At 41.8% G+C, this 20,368-nt stretch overlaps 1 protein-coding gene across 3 annotated transcripts in view; it reads left to right on the forward strand.

Annotated features, from left to right (window-relative positions):
• The window catches only part of LOC144683920 (copper-transporting ATPase 1-like), a 75,899-nt gene that overhangs the window by 50,167 nt on the left and 5,364 nt on the right, over nt 1–20,368 (forward strand). For all 3 annotated transcript variants that reach the window (XM_078547494.1, XM_078547493.1, XM_078547495.1), the window contains 9 exons: nt 747–881; nt 3,794–3,988; nt 7,636–7,818; nt 11,161–11,365; nt 12,025–12,171; nt 13,734–13,876; nt 14,425–14,628; nt 16,887–17,004; nt 20,126–20,228. In XM_078547494.1, the coding sequence (XP_078403620.1) occupies nt 747–881; nt 3,794–3,988; nt 7,636–7,818; nt 11,161–11,365; nt 12,025–12,171; nt 13,734–13,876; nt 14,425–14,628; nt 16,887–17,004; nt 20,126–20,228 (1,433 nt within the window). The remainder of the gene's footprint in view (nt 1–746; nt 882–3,793; nt 3,989–7,635; nt 7,819–11,160; nt 11,366–12,024; nt 12,172–13,733; nt 13,877–14,424; nt 14,629–16,886; nt 17,005–20,125; nt 20,229–20,368) is intronic.

Here is a 20,368-nt window from a genome sequence, read left to right on the forward strand (position 1 = left end):
TACATGCTGACGGCCATCCCCCTCCTTATGATAGTTATCTCAGTCGGAGGAGGTGCTAGTAGAATCTAGTTGCTTCTCAGGAAGTGAAAGCTGGCAGTGTTACTCTTACATCCCCCAGTAGTTATTTCAAGAACAAATGGGTGTTCCCTTGTAAAGGGAGAACGTTCTTTTGTTTGTGATCAGAGACTTGTGTACTAGCAGCTGAATTTTTTAGTGCGTATTTTTCTGTCTGCCGCAATGGCGGCAGTTGTGTTAGGATGGGACTTCCACCCATCATATGTCCCTGACCCAGGCAATTTCGTGGGATTCTGCTCATTGTCATAACTTTGGCGGATGCGGGAGCTGTTTACATCCCCTGCAAGTCGGCCACTTCTGGTGGAGTGAGGGAGGGATATTTCTATGGTGTCTTGCAATAGCATTGTGTGATGTCAGTGCCAACTGAAGTTTTTTTTGTTGCAAGTTGAATTTACTGGTTCATTGGTAAGGCACAAGTGATGGAAAATACATCATGTGGTGTAATACTGATGTTTGCATCTTGACACCTTCTGCCATATTTGAGCAGATTTACATATCCAGTGACCCTCCAGAAAATCTTTGAATTGGTGACAAAAGCTAGAAGAATAGCCTCCTCCCTGACTTCCCCCTCCCACCCACCCAAATTGCACTAGTTTAAAGGATATTCATTTCTTTAGCCTCCCTATTGGAATTTCACACAAACTTTACAATTTGTTGTGTTTATTTTTCAGGCCCCCATTCAACAGTTTGCAGATAAACTGAGTGGATACTTTGTCCCATTCATCGTTGGGGTTTCTGTTGCTACTCTGATTGCCTGGATTATCATAGGATTTTTTAATTTTAACCTTGTGGAAGAATATTTCCCTGTAAGTATTAACATTTAAGTAGAATGACATGTCTGGAAAGGTGATAAATTGAGATTACTCGGTTTGAAATCTGAAGTGTAGTCGTTAAGACTAGAATGTTGCTGATTCTTCATTTAGTGATGTATATCAGTATTGGCTCTGGGCATTGTTGCATAGGTGCACTTTTGAATTCAAATAGATAATGTGGAAATCTTTTAAGTTAGACGTGTGCTGTTATTCCTGATGGTTGGCAGGTAATGCCAAAGTATAATGGAGACATGCACATCAGAACATTTCGGGTTTGGTTCGCTCTGGCTAAATAAGATACGAGGGCCAGAAATCTGTGTGGCTCTTCCAACAGGTTCCCAATATAACCTTGGCTGATGTCACCCCAAAAAACTGGGTCCCAACCTTGTGCCCAGGCTTCCTCGACAGCCTTGGTGAGGCCACCCCGTTTACAAGGTGGTCGTCATAATGTGGTGGGAGGGTGCTGGGAAGTGAACAGGGATGACAATTGTCTGAGTTCTTGATCTCCTTGCCTATTCTGGGATGCCACCTTTGATTGTCACTGTTATAGCTAATGAGATTAAGGGTATTGGTCAAACTAATTGGAGAAGTGAATCCCATGTGGGAGGTTGTTGTTTGGACTCTTAAAGATCTTTCAAAAACTTTTTTTTTTTGAAAATAAAATGTGGCTCCAACCCCAACCCCATATATGGGAGGTGCAAGAGCCCCTCATTCCAGAAAGAAGGCCTTCTCCATGCTCTGATCTTTCTGCCAGACTTTCCAGCTGCATCACCAGATGTAGGGGGCATCTCAGATCCACAGTCCGATGGCAAAGCCATGCATTTCATGTGACCTCACCCACACTCCTCCACGGTTTGCAGGTTCAAGTGTGGCACTGAATTTGGTGCATCTTGGCATTTAAACAGAGAGGCATTTGCCTCCGTGAATTTTTGGGATCTTAACCAGCATGGATATGCATGACTGCAAATAGATGAAATAATTAATGAAGTTAGGCCCAAAAACAAGCTGCAGGAGTAATAATGAATGGGTCTCCTGAGATAAATATATGAATATGATAAAAGGGCGGTCAGCAGAACAGGAGGGTTGAGGATTCAAATTTAAGTTGGAAATGGATTTAAAATGGTCTGGTTGGTCGGAAGGGGTGGGTATTTTCAGGGGCTTTTGGTCAGGATGAAGGAGAAAATACTGAGTGGGGCACCCAAGGGATCTGTGTTAGAACCTGTACTGTTTCTAATTTCTGCAGCTCCTCTGATTCATGGCATTGATGCAAACTAGTCAGATTCACAGATGATACCAAACTAGGAGGGGCAGCTGAAGGCCAAGTAGGAGCCACAGCTGTAAATTGGTGGAACAACAGTGGATGAATTTTGAGTAAAATGTGGAGTACTGCACCTCTGAAGCAAAAATAGACAATACAAGTAGTCCACAAATGGTGTAAAGATAGTTAATGACATTATTGAAAGAGTTTAAATCTATTTTGTGGCTCCACAGCAATGTTAATCCTAATGAGTAATGTAATGTCGAGCTATATAGGCAGAACTGATGAGTGTATGTCAGAAGAAGTAAGCACCACTTTATTATTGTGTCCAGTTCTGGTAACTGAGGTGCAAAGAACCAGTCAAGTCATTGTGGCACTTCAGAAAACAGCGCACGACTGATCCCCATCAGGAAACACTGGGGCAACATGGATTTTTCAACCTTGAGGAGAGACAACCTTTGGGTGTCCCATTTGAGCTCTGTAGGAGAAAACATTCCAGATCTATCTTTTCTACACAATACTACCACAAATTAAACTGTGACAGTAGGACCAGGAGACTGATTTACACAAGTACACATCAATACAGTAAATGAACTTTTAATTAGGGTAGTGAAGGAAAAACCTTGGAAGAAAGAGATGGATACTGTGATGATGGGCTCTGTGAGATTTTTTTCAATAGACAAGTAGCTTTCCTCGTTTGTAGGTACCTCATAAACCATTCTCAAAGTGAATGATTCCTGCTTATGATGGTCATTAGCTACGTTCCTAGGGTCATTTTAGCTGCCTGATCATTGTACCCATACAGTGTTTTATGCACTGAGGGAATTTGAGGTCGCAGTGTGAACAGCGTGCAATGTAGTGGGAGGTTTCCAGTATAAGTTTAATGCAGAAGAACAGTGTACCACATCCAAAGGCAGCAGCAAGTATTTTCTTAGTGGTTAATTCAAACCTGGAAGGTTAGACATGGAACAGAAATGCCTCAAACTGTTCTTTTTAATTAAAAAAAATAATGGCCTGTAACTTCTGAGCTCTGGGGCTGTGGGGGGAAGAGTGGGGGTGGGGGGGCGGGGTACCCCAAAGATGCGGTGGGGACCCCCCCACCCCAGGAAGTTCCCAGGTAAGGATTGCACAGCAAATGCCTGGGAAGTTCAAACTTCCTTTGGGAAGTTTGAAGCCTGACCAGACCCCCCCCACCCTCCAAATCCTACCCACTTACCTTATACACTTAGCTTCTCCCTGGCTTGTCAAAGTGGCTGCACCTTTAAGCTTACCTGGTTTAAGGCAGCTCGTGCCTTAAAAAAAGGTGTGTGGCTTATTTACCTTTGACTGAGTTGCCCTTGACTGTAGGCCTCGGGAACCTGCTGTGCTGGAGTGATCTCGCCTGGCCAGAGTTGGAAGGTTGGGTGAGATAGGAGCGGCTTTGTTTTAGGGTAAGAAACTAGGAGCACACTGGCAATCCGACTCAATTGCTACTTCACTGGAAGTTATAGGCCAATAATGGCCAAAATTTAGGGGGTTTTTTTCTTTTATTAGCAGCCTTGCTCCAAAGTAGCAATAATTTACCTTTGCAGCACTTTCCTCTCAGATTGTAGCTTGTTTCTTGAAGTTACACCTGCCAATTGAGACTGACTTGCCTGTTTTTACTTAGGGTTACAACAAAAGCTTGTCACAGCCTGAGGTGATTGTGCGCTTTGCATTCCAAGCCTCTATCACTGTCCTTTGCATTGCGTGTCCCTGTGCATTGGGATTAGCAACGCCTACTGCAGTAATGGTGGGAACTGGAGTAGGTGCACAGAATGGTATCCTAATTAAAGGAGGGGAACCATTGGAGATGGCACACAAGGTAGGTACAATGAGAAGCTATAAAGTCCTTGTAAGTTAGAACAAATGCTGTATAATTGTATATATAAGCTAATATCAGTTGTTAAATCATGTGGATTTTCCTGCTGGAGTGTTTTGTCAACTGCTGTTTATTACGACATCTGCAACTGGCATTTATTTTTGCAAAAATGGAGTGAAAGTGTCCTATAAATTTCTTCTGTACATATAAACTTCAGCTAAAAGACCGGAACCGAAATAAAGCAGTGAAGAAAGGATCTTTTTTTCAAACGGGAAGTTTTGAAATAATTATCAGAATCAATTACATCAAGCCATTGTTTCCAGGATTGTCACTGACTTCATCTCCTCTGGAGATCTTCCTCCCACAGCTTCCAACCTGATAGTCGCCCAACCTCGGAAGGCCCGCTTCTACCTCCTACCCAAAATCCACAAACAGAACTGTCCCGGCAGACCGATCGTGTCAGCCTGTTCCTGCCCCACGGAACTAATTTCTTGCTATCTTGACTCCATTCTCTCACCCCTTGTCCAGTCTCTTTACACCCACATCCGCGATTCCTCTGACGCCCTACATCATATCAACAATTTCCAGTTCCCTGGCCCCAACCGCCCCCTCTTCACCATGGACGTCCAATCCCTCTACACCTCCATCTCCCACCGGGATGGTCTGAGGGCTCTCCGCTTCTTCCTCGAACAGAGGCCCGAACAATCCCCATCCACCACTACTTTCCTCCGCTGGTTGAACTTGTTCTCTCACTGAACAATTTCTCCTTAAACTCGCCTCACTTCCTCCAAATAAAAGGTGTGGCTATGGGTACCCGCATGGGCCCAGTTATGCCTGTCTCTTTATGGGGTATGTGGAACATTCCTTGTTCCAGTCCTACTCGGGCCCCCTCCCACAACACTTTCTCTGGTACATCGATGACAGCTTTGGTGCCACTTCATGCTCTTGTCTGGATCTGGAAAAATGTATTAATTTTGTTTCCAATTTCCACCCCTCCATCCTTTTCACATGGTCCATCACTGACACTTCCCTTCCTTTCCTTGACCTCTCAGTCTATATTTCTGGTGATAGACTGTCCACCAACATTCATTACAAGCCTACCAACTCCCACAGCTACCTCGACTACAGCTCCTCACACCCCGCTTCCTGTAAGGACTCCATCCCATTCTCTCAGTTCCTTCGCCTCCGTCGCATCTGTTATGATGCCACTTTCCAAAACAGTTCCTCTGACATGTCTTCTTCCTTAACTGAGGTTTTCCACCCATGGTGGTTGACAGGGCCCACAACCGTGTCCGGCCCATCTCCCCCGCATCCGCCCTCACATCTTCCATTCCCTCCCAGAACCATGATAGGGTCCCCCTTCTCCACTCTTATCACCCCACTAGCCTCTGCATTCAAATGACCATCCTCCGCCATTTCCACCAACTCCAGCATGATGCCACCACCAAACACATCTTCCCTTCACTCCCCTTGGCGCCTTCCCGCAGGATTGTTCCCTCCGGGACACCCTAGTCCACTCCTCCATCACCCCCTACACCTCAGCCCCCTCCCAAGGCACCTTCCCATGCAACCGCAGAAGGCGCAACGCCTGCCCCTTTACTTCCCCTCTCCTCACCGTCCAAGGGCCCAAACACTCCTTTTAAGTGAAGCAGCGCGTCACTTGCACTTCCCTCAATTTAGTCTACAGCATTCGCCGCTCCCAGTGCGGTTTCCTCTACATTGGAGAGACCAAACGCAGACTGGGTGACCGCTTTGTGGAACACCTTCGGTCTGTCCGCAAGCATGACTCAGACCTCCCTGTCGCTTGCCATTTCAACACACCACCCTGCTCTCATGCCCACATGTCCGTCCTTGGCCTGCTTGCAATGTTCCAGTGAAGCTCAACACAAACTGGAGGAACAGCACCTCATCTTCTGACTAGGCACTTTACAGCCTTCTGGACTTAATATTGAGTTCAACAACTTCAGATCATGAACTCTCTCCTTCATCCCCACCCCCTTTCCGATCCCCCTTTTTCCAATAATTTATAATTTTTAAAATATTTTTTTTTTTCCCACCTGTTTTTAAATATATTTTGATCTATCATTTTATCTCCACCTTTTGGCCCATTTCAATCCCTCCCCCGCCCCCCATACCCACTAGGGCCATCTGTCACTAGCTTGTCCTGCTTTCTACCCTTAATGCCACCATGAGCACATTCCTTAGATAATATCACCTCCGTCAACACCCCTTTGTCCTTTTGTCTATGACATCTTTGGCAATCTCTTTGTCTCCACCTATCACTGGCCCTCTATCCAGCTCTACCTGTCCCACCCCCTTCAACCAGCTTATATTTCACCTCATTTCTATATTTCCTTAGTTCTGATGAAGAGTCATACGGACTCAAAACGTTAACTGTATTCCTCTCTGCAGATGCTGTCAGACCTGCTGAGTTTTTCCAGCTATTTTTGTTTTTGTTTCAGATTTTCAGCATCAGCAGTATTTTGCTTTTATATCAGAGTCAATTAGATCTGTACAAATATTTTTCCTCCATAATTCAATGGAGTCAGAACAGAAATTATCACAACACTGATGCAGTGCATCCCTGATGTGTCGAGTTTATGACGCTACCACATATATGAGGAATGTAGCAACAACTTATATTTGTATAGCACCTTTAACATAATAAAACATCCTAAGGCTCTTAACTGGTAGATTGTAAAGCAAAATTTGATGCAGGTGCTATTTGGGCAGATGACCAAAAGTTTGGTCAAAGCAAGGCAGTGAGATGGAGAGGATTAGCGAGGGAATTCCCAGGGAGGTGGGGCGGAGTGATGTGCAAACAAAGAAGAAAATTTTAAAATTATGGCATTGCTTGTCCAGGGTCCAGTATAGGTCAATGAGCACAAGGGTGTTGAACAGGACGTAGCATGATAAGGATCTGGGCAGCAGAACTTTTGGATGACCTCATGTTTATGGAGGGTAGCTGTTTCTCGGTTAACTGATTAAGATTGCCTACGTAAAGGAGCTGTTCGCTGCATTTAAATTAGACAAAGATGGTCCTGTTTCAGTTTGGATTATTGAGCTCCACTGTGGTGGCTTTGCAATATTTTTAATGTTGCTATTTCAAGAACCCCACAAAATCTGAGCATAAGGTGAATCTGAGGTGAAACCAATTGCTGTGCAGTACTATTATAGCTCTGTAAAAATTGAAAATGCTTATAATACTCTGTAATTAGTTACATATCATATTACCTCCAGCCTATCTAGCCCACTCCCATTAGCCTTTCTAGAGCAACATAGGCAGGAGCCTGGGAACAGATTAAATCCATTTTAACCACAAGTGGTATATGACTTGGACGAAAAGCGGGAAGGTGGAAATAGAGATTACTTCTTTTCCTTTCCAATTAGCCTAACAAAAACTTTATTTTCATTGACTTCATCATGCCAGTCCTCTGCTTTCATTGTCTACTGTAGCAAATTTACAGCCTCCTCTGGGCTTGGTATTCTGGTTAAAATTGTAACTGTGTCGACTCATTTTTTTTTTGCAAAAGCAAAATTGGTTTCTTAGACGGAGTGTACTGAAGTTTAATACAGTTAAGCAGTGGATTGAACAATATTGTACTGACATGGCTGTTTCAGTAGAATAATATGGTTCCTGTCTTATTCAGATTAATACAGTCGTTTTTGATAAAACTGGAACAATCACTCATGGAACACCCAGAGTGATGAACCTGAAGATGCTGTCAGAGAGTAATTACATATCTCAGATGAAGCTGTTGGCCATTGTTGGCACTGCAGAAACAAACAGTGAGCATCCCTTGGGTGTAGCAGTAACCAAGTACTGTAAACAGGTATGATCCTCTTTTTTATTATTGTCAATTCATCATGAATAAATTTGCCATCAGAGTGTTTCTTAGACGGGGTGCTCTGAAGTTTAATACAGTTGAGCAGTGGATTGGACTATATTGTACTGACATTGATGTTTGCCATCAGTGCGTTTTTTAAAATCAGAAATCAATCTGCAAAACAATCGGCATGACTCACAACAGAGATATATCCATGTGAGGAAGAAGGATTCTAGGAAGGGATAAACCAACCATGGTTAACCAAAGAAGCTAAGGATAGCAACAAGTTGAAAGAAAAAACATACAATGTGGCAAAGATTAGTGGTAAGCCAGAGGATTGGGAAAATTTTAAAAACCAACAAAAGATAACCAAAAAATAATCAAGAGGGAGAAAATAAACTTTGAGGGTAAACTAGAAAGTAATATAAAAATGGACAGTGAGAGCTTCTTTAAGTATATAAAAGGGGAGAGAGAGGCAAAAGTGAACATTAGCCCCTTATAGAATGAGGCTGGGGAAATAATGGGGAACCAGGAAATGGCAGAGGAGTTGAATAAATAATTTGCATCAGTCTTCATGGTAGAAAACACTAATAGCATTCTAAAAATGCTAAATAATCAAGGGGAAAAAGGGGGGGAAATAAATACAATAACTATCACTAGAGAAAAAGTACTAGGGAAACTAATGGGGCTAAAGGCCGATAAGTCCCCTGATGGGTTGCATCCTAAGATATTAAAGGAAGTAGCTACAGAGGTATACTGGGAGTAATCTTCCAAGAATCCTTAGATTCTGGAAAAGTCCCAGAGGATTGGAAAACTGCCAATGTAATACCCATATTCAAAAAGGGAGGGAGACAAAAAACAGGTAACTATAGGTCAGTTAGCTTAACATCTGGCATTGGGAAAATTATAAATTTTATATTATGTTATAAAGGATGTAATAGCAGAGCATTTAGAAATGCATAATATAATCAAGCAGACTCAGTACGGCTTCATGAAGGGGAAATCATGCCTGACAGATTTATTAGACTTCTTTGTGGCGGTAACAAGCAGGATAGATAAAGAAGAATCCGTAGACGTAATATATTTGGATTTCCAAAAGGCCTCGGGGGTAGTATATTATCATAGGATAGAGGATTGGCTAACTAATAGAAGGCAGAGAGTTGGGATAAGGGGGAGGCATTTTCAGGATGGCAATCTGTAACTAGTGGAGTGCCACAGTGATCAGTGCTGGGGCCACAATTATTTACAATATATATTAATGACTTGGATGAGGGAAGTGAATGTACTATCTTCAAGTTTGCGGATGACACAAAGAATCTACAGAGGAATATAGACAGGTTAAGTGAGTGGGATAAAACTTGGCATATGGAATATAATGTGGGAAAATGTGAGGTTATGCACTTTGGCAGGAAGAATGGAGGAGCTGACTATTATTTAAATGGAGAAAGACTGCAGAAAGCTGCAGCAGCAGCACAGAGGGATTTGGGGGTCCTCATACATGAATTGCTAAAAGCTAGCATACAAATTCAGCAGATAATAGGGAAGGCAAATGGAATGTTGGCCTTTATTTCAAAGGGAATGGAGTATAAAAATAGAGAAGTTTTGCCAAAACTATACAAGGCACTAGTTAGACCACACAGAATACTGTGAACAGTTTTTGTTTCCTTACCTAAGGAAAGATATATTGGCATTGGAGACAGCCCAGAGAAGGTTCACTGGGTTGAGCCTGGGTATGGAGGGATTTTCTTCTGAGGAGAGGTTGCATAGTTTGGGCCTGTACTCATTGGAGTTTAGAAGAATGAGAAGCGACCTTATTGAAACATATAAGATTCTTAGGGGGCTTGACAGGGTAGATTCTGAGAGGTTGTTTCCCCTTGTGGGAGAGCCTAGGACCAGAGGGCATAATCTCAGAGTAAGGGGTCGCCCATTTAAGTCAGGAGATAAGGAGTAATTTCTTCTCTGAGGGTAGTGCATCTGTGGAATTCTTTACCACAGAGGGCTGTAGAGGCGGGTTGTTAAGTATATTTAAAGCTGAAATAGACATTTTTAATCAGTAAGGGAATCGAGGGTTATGAGGAAAAGGTAGGAAAGTGGAGTTGAGGATTATCAGATCAGCCATTATCTCATTGAATGGCGGAGCAAACCCGATGGGCCGAATGGCCTACTTCTGCTCCTATGTCTTATGGTTTTAACTCCATGGGCTTTCTAAAGCTAGTTATCCTGTTACATTTGCATGACGTATGCATATGTCACAACAGTAAGAGTGCAGAAAAGAGTATCTGAAAACAATTATGGAATGTAGTTAGAAAAATAATCAAAACTCTCACCATTTTTCACTTGAATATTTTGCAGAACAGATATGGTGCCCAAAGGTTTAACCCAGTAACTAGTCCTTTATCAGTGCCAATGTAAAAATGCAGTTGTGCTCATTGTAACAAGCATGAGAACATGAATTCTTACTGTCTAGAACTATCACAGATATAAAGGCTCACAGGAACACAAGAGATACGAGCAGGAATTTAACCATACAGCCCGTTGAGCCTGCTCTGCTATTCGACACAATTGTGGCTGATCTTGCCCGCTCCCCATATCCTGTAATTCCCTGAGAGACCAAAAATCTGTCTATCCGCCCCAAAATGTATTCAGTGATGGAGCATCCACAAGCTTCTGGTGTAGAGAATTCCAAAGATTCACTTTGAGTGAAGTAATTTCTCCTCATCTCAGTTGCAAATGATCGGCCCCTTATCCTGAGACTGTGCCCCTGTATTTTAGACTCCCTGACCAGTGGAAACGATCTGTATCTACCTTTTCAAGCCCCTTCAGAATTTTATAGGGTTCATTGTAGTCAATACAAAGATGCAGCCGGTGTGTGAAAGCACTTTTATTATATAATTATAGCTATTAGCAGATTATGGCCACCGTGTATCTTGATACATCTGCAATTTTGTGTTTTTACCCCCATTTTTCCAGGGCATGATTGGAAATACAAAACTGTCATTTATTGATGATGTAAATTACTAATGACATATCAAAGTGATGTTTTCTGAAAATATACAGCAATTGCACAAATTTTATACAGAACTGATTCTAAAAGCAACCAAGAGATTCAGGAAACTGTTGAAGGGTATCCTGGTCACCCTTGCTAGCCATGCAAGCTTCTTTAATAGCTGTGCCCAGTGCATCGTTTTCCAAATCTTTGGATGACTGATTACTGTGAGTTTCTCCATGTTTCACACACTTATTACAGGAGGAAGAGAGGAAAATGTAAAAAGGCGATAACAAAGTAAAGTGGCGGTGATAATTTCTCACAAAGTTAAGAAAAAATAACTGATTTTTCCCTCAATTCAGGAACTCGGTTCAGATGTGCTTGGCTCATGTTCGGATTTTCAAGCAGTTGCTGGCTGTGGCATCGTGTGCAAAGTCTCCAACATTGAATCACTACTAAACCAAAAGAATCTTGAGGTTGAGCAGAACACAGTGCTGATACAGATCAATGAGAAAAGCAGTGGCGATGGCTCATCGCACCCTTTAATCAAAGAGCCCCAATCGGAAAGTAAGTAATTTTTCTTGTCCGTTCTAGTGCTACAGAGCATGACAAGTGGTGAGATGTTGATTCCTCCCTTTCTCAAACAGGTGACTACTTGTTTGTTTGCATATTATTGTGGGAAATGTCAGGCAGAGGTCAAGCAGCCCTTCTGAGAAAGACAGTAAATGGGGACTTGTACTTTGCCTCGAACACCTGCCAGCAGCTCGCTGAAGACTGCTCAAGTGTGTGGCCTGAGTGTGGGTGGCCTTAGCTAATTATAGTTAAAATTGGAATTGTAGGGCTACGTTCAAAACTTTGATATTTTGTGGTGCACATGTCATCTCTGTTACATTAGTGCCTAGTCCTTGTGCTCTGATATTGGTTACTACTGACCTAGATAAAATGAACATGGTTTAATTTATGTCTCAAGCATTGAAATTATTGGTGTATTGAGGATTGCACTGTACAGAATGGCTTCTTGCCCTATTTCTGTTCTTGTGGAAAAATGTGTTTTGATTTGTCACCTCGCTATTTTCTCTGTTTTCTGTAATTGAATCCTTTGAAATAATGAATTCAAACATCTGGAAACATTGTTGTGCAGCGATGACAGCGAGGATAAATGGGTACTCAGTTCATTACTTATATTTTTGTGGATCAGTTTAGTGTTTCAATGTGCTTTGACACAGGTTCAGGGAAACCGCAGATCTTTTCGGTACTGATTGGAAATCGTGAATGGATGAAGAGGAACGGTCTACATGTCGGTAATGATGTGGACAGTTGCATGATAGAACATGAAAGCCAGGGACACACAGCGGTACTGGTCTCTGTGGATGGTAAGAACTTGAGCAGTTTCCCATTTCAATCAGAGTAATCTACCCTGGTATGGAAACAGGAAGGTGCATGCGTGTGGAACATTCGTGAGGAAAGGGTTGTGGTTGACTGTGATACTGTAGGTGGTCAATTAGCTTGCTTCTGCTTTTTAGACTTACACAGGACTAAACCCAACTTGGGCAAGGTAATAGAGCTCTGCTGAACTATGTCCCCAGCAGGTCTTGGGGTAAATTTTCAACTTGCTGCCCTGGTGTTAAAATGGCACTTTGATCAGCTCTGAACTTGAAATTATGGGATCATACAGGATATCTGGCACAGAAATAGACTATTTGGCCCAACCAGTCCATGCCAGTGTTTATGCTCTACTCAAGCCTCCTCCCATCATTTCTCATCTAAATCTACCATCGTAACCATCTACTCCCTTCTCCCTCAAGTACTTGTCTAGCTTCTCCTTAAATGCATCTACACTATTTGCTTCAACCACTCCCTGTGGTAGAGAATTCCACCATAAGCACACTTTTGGTAAAGATGTTTCTTCTGAATTTCCTTTTGGACTCCTTGGTGACTATCTCTTTTCATGGCCTCTAGTTGTGCTCTTCCCTACAAGAGGAAACATTCTCTCCATATCAACTCTATCAAAACCTTTCATAACTTTAAAGACTCCTATTAGGTCATGCCTGCGCCATCTTTTTTCAAGAGAAAAGAGACCCAGCCTGTTATTCTTCCCTGATATGTATACCCATGCATTTAGATAATGCTTTTAACATAGAAAAATGCCCCAGGTTCTTTACAGAGGTGTACGAGGTGCCGTGAACACTGAACATTACCAAACGATTGTTTTAAAATGTCCCTTAAGTCAAAGTAAAATAGATAGTTAGTTCTGAAAAGGGGGCGATGAATTCCTGGTTAATGCCTCAGTTTGGAGGAGTACCCATGTGACTTCAGGTTGCCATGGGGATGAGAGTTGAAAAGGGATAGAAAGACAAATAGAAACCCATTGAGGTGCTAGTTGCAGTTTGAAGCACCTCTCACAGAAGCTGGCAGAACAGAAGCAAAAGGCTGCTGCTGAGAAGCAGACAGAAGAGAATTGGAATTCTCCCAGGAAGAGGCCTTCTCTGTTCTGTAGGAAATGGAGAGCAGAAGTGAAATTCTCTATGGGTGGGGGGGGAAGTTTTATCAGGGCTGACTAAACTGTTTAAAGGAGCCGGTTACAGGAATCTCTGAAATTCTGAATTGTCAGAAGTGTCTTGACCTGAGGGAAAAGGGGATTTGTCAAGGTATACCTTGCTGTTGATGACACCCGGAAGAGCTCGGACAGACTGGAATGATTGTTGAAGAATGCGATGTAACTGACAGTCAAGGGTTTTCTGAAAACAGATAACTGATTAGGAATACTGGACAGGCACAGTGAGCTAAGTCTGAAGTCAAGCGCAATCATATTTACTATTGTAACATCAGGCTTTAAAACTAAAATGAACTCTTTATCACCCCACCTCTCCACTCCTCCGAAGCCCACCAGGGTTTATTTAACTATTCTGTTTATTTTTATTTTTTGAAAAAACAGGGGTACTGTGTGGATTGATAGCAATTGCAGACGCTGTGAAGCCAGAAGCAGAGTTAGCTGTCTACACACTAAACAGTATGGGGCTGGAAGTCGTTCTTATGACTGGAGACAACAGTAAAACAGCCAGGGCCATTGCTGCTCAAGTGAGTTGAAGTCAGATATGTTTTTAATTTTCACTTTTTTCCCTCAAGTGGTGCTGATAAGGGTTGATAGCCCTTTAGTATCTTGCCCTAATGACTATTTAAATGCTAGCTTTGAGAATTGGCATTAGCATGCTAGTTAACCATGGGAACATCATTGACTAGCCCAATTCTGCCCTTATCTGACAAATTAACTGATTAACCCATATTTTTGAGATCAGCATAATGTCTAACTTCTATTTGCCATATCTAATAGCTACACAGCCATGATCAATTGCTCAGCCAGTTAAGAGATTGGCAGTCAATTTTGCTGGTGAAACTAGTTGTGGTCCACAGGAAAGGGAATTCAGTGAATAAGTCATCTTCCCCTTCAAGCAACTGATTATTGAGTGGCATTGACAAAGATATTCATTAGCATGGTGCTTGGAATGGTTTTTGAGGGGGAGAAGAGTGGAAAAAATTACAATATTGTGTGAATGGGATGGCATGCTTATTTTATGGCTTGTGTGAAAGATGATTGCTATAACTTTATTTATTGGCTGCATTGTCAGGTTGGCATCACCAAGGTGTTTGCTGAAGTCCTACCCTCACACAAAGTAGCGAAAGTGGAACAGCTGCAGAAACAAGGGAAGATTGTGGCAATGGTGGGCGATGGCGTGAATGACTCCCCGGCATTGGCAATGGCTGATGTCGGAATTGCCATTGGTACAGGCACAGATGTAGCCATTGAGGCAGCTGATGTTGTTTTGATTCGGGTAAGAGTGAGCACTTCAGTCAATGTTTATGATTGTTTCTTGGCTTTTTTCATCTGAACACTGGATTTCCTTGAGATTGTTTCACCTGTTTTGGAGTTCAGGTGACTATTTATGCCGTGACCAATTTCAAACTCTTTCGAGTTATCAACAGTCACGACTCTTTCGAGCACAATCACAGTTCTTGGTTTTCCGGGAGTGGGACATGAACCCATAACCCTCTGATTCAAAGGCGAGGGTGCTATGAACTGAGCCACAGCTGACTAATTTCACCTGAACTGTTTGTCAATCACTGTTAATTACTAATAAATATTTGTTGATACATTAGGAAAGATTGCACAGTAACCAGTAGTACTTCAGATTGGTAGCGATTATGAACTATATGCAGTGCACTGTCTGAGTTCATACCTTTTGGTGATGAAAGGAAAAAACTGTCGCCTCACTTCACTGTTGAGGTGACTGTTTTAAACTGACACTGCTTTACTTCCAAGGAATAGTGCTGGACAGAAACCACACAATTCCCAAAGGGAAAACCAATTTCAGAGTACCATTGGAAATGCTTGAGAGTAGACTAATGCTGGCAGACAGAGAACGAGGAAGAATGAAAAATGCCTTCCTTCAGTTGCATACATTGAGTCATGTATATTAACACAGTGAATACAATATATGCCTATGTTAATGCACAGTCCAACTGAACTACTGAAATAAAAGAAAGAAAGTATTGCCATCAACAGCTGGACATCCTAAGGGAGCTTTGCAGTAGGCAAGATCTGTACACAACAGGGGTGCATGGTTTGTCTTTTATTTATTCCTGCCTTCTTCAGCTTTGCTTTCTGGCTGTCTCATGCTCTCAAAATAGTGAGCATTAGCAGTGCTGGAGACCAATGAGAGGAATTTGGAGAGATGACTGAAGGCATGTTTGAAAAAAATAGCTTTTTTGAGAAGGTATTTGATATTAGGAAGTGAGTTAGCAAGGAAGTTCCAGAGTGTAAGACCAAGATGGCTAAAGGCTCTGCCACTTCAGGTGGAGTGAATTGAGTCAAAATGGAAAGGTAGGCAATGTTTTAAGATTGAGGATATGCACTGATACAGGGTGCAAATGTAGGATTTTGTTTGAACTAATTATGTTAAGGAACAGTGAGCGAATGGTAGTTGACAAATGCAGGAGTGATAGAAGAGTGGAACTTAGTAAGGGAAAATGAATTGGGTTTATGTAGGGTCAACCATGGGAGACCAGTTAAAAAAAAAGTGCATTAGAGAAGGTAAACGTGAATGTGACAGATTGTCGGCAGAAATGGAAATGAGTGATGATGCCTTGGTAAATCAGAGTTTGATTGAAAGATTTGAACTCTGAAAAGAATTTTCCCTTGCAAAGAATATTTATGGATAGGCACTGGTCATTTTGTACCAGTGACTGGGTAGAATCCCTGTATGTACTTGCACTTTTCTCAAAAGTAATATCTTAAGTATAGCATGCATAGAAAGAGCTAAAGTTTCAGATCAATGACCTTTCATCAGAATTGCTTTAATTATAATTTTCATCACGAGTATTAAATTATAGTATTGTGTGATCAAGTAGCCTAAGATCAAGGCATGATAATGTAATAATGTTATTGAACTAGTAATCCAGAGCCTATCAATTTAACTGTCACTGTGGCAACTTACAAATTTGTTTACTTTTAAATAAAAAGCTGGAAATTAAAGAAAAGGCTGGAATCAATAGAAGTGACTACGATGCTATTATATTGTCATTAAAAACCTACTGGTTGATGATTGCCTTTTTGAAAAGGGAACCTGCTGTCTTTACCTAATTTGACTGATTTTGACTCCGGTCTGACACCAATGTCTTTAACTCTTAACTGCCCTTGGATGTGGCCTAGCAAGGCACTCAGTTGCATCAAACCACAACAGAAATCTCTCTACTTCTTGGAGCAGTTTGGGATGGACAGTAACCTGATGTGCCTTGCCAACAATTCCCATATCTCAAGAATAAATTTTAATAACAAAATGAAGTGAACCTCCGCACTCCTCCTCCTGTACAATTATGCTTTTGTTGGTTGAGAACAGCACAGGGCTTGGCGGTGATTTCATTCACTGATCGATAGCCTGCAAAGACTTGCTGTTGTGGCACACATTTGAAAACTGGCCACTTTAGAGCCAAACAGAACATGAGGTTTTACCATATACATAACACACAACTCTCAAGTATGGCAAGCACACTATAGTAATATTTTCTTTCTCCACTCTTCTGTGCTCCACAGAATGACCTCCTTGATGTAGTGGGAAGTATTCACTTATCCAAAAAGACCGTCCAGCGAATTCGGATAAATTTTGTGTTTGCTTTAATATATAATATTGTTGGCATTCCCATTGCTGCTGGTAAGTGTGATCTCTGTGTTCAATTTTTATTTTAACTTTTCTGTTCAGTGTGTGCACAAAATAAAAACAAGCGGAAATGTCCTGAGTGTACAGAAATACGCATAATTTTAAGCCTTTTTGTCTGAGAAGTGGAGGATTTGCAATGGTTAAGTTCTTTTTTAACAAACTTTGTTCCAAGAGCGTATCGGGATTCAACAACTTCCTGGTTGCAGTGAGAGATTTCTGTATGTAATATTTATTTTAAATGGACCCAAAGTGTGCTGCAATGGCTTGTCTAGAATTGTTGGCCCTAATCTTCCATGGAGTGGCAATCAGAATCAGAATACTGTGGGGAGGGGTGTGGGATTTGGGGGTGGGGGGGCGGTGCAGTCAGTACTATAGTTATCCAGGAGGTAGAAGTGGTTTTCATTCTTCTAACTTTTCCTGGCTAACTATTCTGGTAAGACAGTCAGAACCATGCGATGTTTGCGATTTATAGCATACTTGCGGATGGTTCCAATTGTAGGGTAGTTGCCCAATGGGAGTTTGAACTTACCAGGTGATTGTCATGCAATCCTTACCAGGGGACATCCGGAGGTTGTCGGGGTTCCCCAATGCATCTTTGGGCTTTGGGGTACCCCCACCCTGTTACAATGCCTTGGAGCTCAGAAGTTACAGGCCAAATGCTTCGGACTTATTTCCACTATCAGTTATTCCTTGTAACTATGATGTCTGGCCCTGGAGATTAATTAATTACTTTAGCATGTGAATTACCCAGCCCCTCCCACTTTATATCATTGTAACTTGATCTGTACCCAAGTTTCAGGCTGATCAGGGCACCCTGCAGCTTGAGTATGGCTTCTGGCCTTTTAGGTTCATGATTTAGCAATATAATCCAGCGTACAATTAGTCCTTTGGTGGTACAGAGCTTGAGTACTGCTGGGAAAAAAAACACCTTATTTGCCATCTTGCACTCATCAGGGCAATTTGCAAGAAAATATCAATGTCAAGGGAAACAGCATATTTATACTTTGAGGAGAGAGTGCCGATTGGTTGGCAAGTGGACTTGGATTGGTAGAGGCGTTGCCATGGAGAATGCACCATCTGTTAAATAACATTTGCTAAATAATCCTCAGTGCTAAGAATTACACTGATGACCAATTGAAGATTATCAGTCGGACTTGCAGTGTGACGCATTTATGTGTACAGGAAGCTGCATATGTTAATACACAGGATCCTGTTCTTTGCAGACAGAAAGAACATGTACACATATTGCGCCTGTTTCAGTTAAACAAAGAAGTGATATCCATTCGCTGGTTTATTCCCCAGCACAATAGTCTTGACCAAACACAGTTAAGCTGCCTGGTTTAAATTTCAAACAATGCTTGGCAGTTAATTATCAGTCACCATCAACTGGTGCATTTACCATGGCAATGCCTCTACTAATCAAAGTCCACATGCCATCCAATCAGCACTCTCTTCTCATTCAGTATAAATATGTTGTTTCCCCTGACACTGGTATTTTCTTGCGAATTATCCTGATGAGTTTAAGACAAAAAGCTTTGACAAAAATGTCATTTTTTTCCAGCAATAATCCAGCATCCTTTTTGTTCTGTTTATTGCTCCCTCACACTATTTAGACAAGTCAACTCACACCACAATCTCAATATCTTCTTTGGCAAGCACTATCTGTCCATGAAGTGCACATGCCTTTGATTCTTTCTTTTGAATTGCATGACCTTGAATTCACCTGTAATAAACTTTGCTTATCACTGATCAGCCCAGATGCAACTACTGTCAAATTCTCTTTTTAAGATATTGGCTGCTTGAGTCCAAATTTGTATATTCCCATGCTAGCATCCCCTCCCCACACACGTCACATTAATGCCCTTTGGTCTATTTGACAATTACAAACTACTTTAAAACCTCCTCATGTGAACACCTGAATAAGAACTAGGAGCAGGAGTAGGCAATTCAGCCCCTCGAGCCTGCCCTGCCACTCAACACAATCATGGCTGATCTCATTTCGGCTTCAACTCCAATTTCCCACCTTCTCCCCATAACCTTTCAACCCATTACTAATTAAAAATCTGTCTATCTCCTCAAATTTACTCAGCGCCCCGGCATCCACTGCACTCTGAAGTAGTGAATTCCACAGGTTTACGACCCTTTTGAGAAAAGTAATTCCTCCTCATCTCTGATTTAAATCTACCACCCCTTAGCCTAAAACTATGGCCTCTCATTCTAGAATGCCCCACAAGGGGAAACATCTGCTCCACATCTACTTTGTCTATCCCCTTTAGCATCTTATATACCTCAATTAGATCTCCTCTCATCCTTCTAAACTCCAGTGAGTATAGGCGTAAACTGCTCAATCTCTCCTCATAAGACAAGCCCCGTATCTCTGGAATCAATCTAGTGAACTTCCTCTGAACCACCTCCAATGCAACTACATCCTTCCTCAAGTAAGGGGACCAAAACTGTGCACAGTATTCCAGGTGCGGTCTCACTAATGTCTTGTACAGTTGAAACAACACTTCCCTATTTTTATACTCTATTCCTTTAGCAATAAATGCCAAAATTCCATTTGCCTTCCTTATTACCTGTTGTACCTGCATACTAGCTTTCAATGATTCCTGCACAAGGACACCCAGATCCTTCTGCACTGAAGCATTCTGAAGTTTTTCTCCATTTAAATAATAAGTCGCCTTTTTATTCTTCCGACCAAAATGGATAACCTCACACCTATCCGCGTTAAACTCCATCTGCCAAATTTTGGCCCATGAATGAAACAGTTACACTCAATAATAATTTCTGAGTATCTCTTATTGTTAGTGTTAATTTTTCCTCTGTTTGTTTCTTGGCTGGGCCACAAGTTTTTAGCTGGCCACTGCCAACCATGGATTTTTTTTTAACACACATGGGGATATGCCGAACCTCATGAACACTTCCCTAAGCATTTGAAATCAGAAAATTACCCATAGTATTCCAGCAAGCCCCTATCATTTTGAACAATTACATTTGTGTGGAAAGGTAACAACTTGTCAACTTCACATGATAAGTAATGTATTTCAGGGCAAGTATGAAGATAATTGAATTCTGCCCTTTCTCTGATAGAATGACTACGTTCTTTGCTTTTCAGGTGTTTTCTTACCTGTGGGACTGATATTACAACCGTGGATGGGGTCTGCTGCAATGGCAGCGTCATCTGTTTCTGTGGTGCTTTCTTCTCTATTATTAAAGCTGTAAGTATTTGCTTCTTTAATCGGGGCTTTAATCTAGTAGGTAATTGGCCTGAGGGCCACTGACTTAGGGAGGGGGCAGAAATTAAAAGGTAACTCCTAATGGAAAGTGCATAGGTGTTGAATGTGGGCAACATCAGTGT

The sequence above is a fragment of the Cetorhinus maximus genome, chromosome 8 (assembly GCF_964194155.1).
Source record: "Cetorhinus maximus chromosome 8, sCetMax3.hap1.1, whole genome shotgun sequence".
NCBI lineage: Eukaryota > Metazoa > Chordata > Chondrichthyes > Lamniformes > Cetorhinidae > Cetorhinus > Cetorhinus maximus.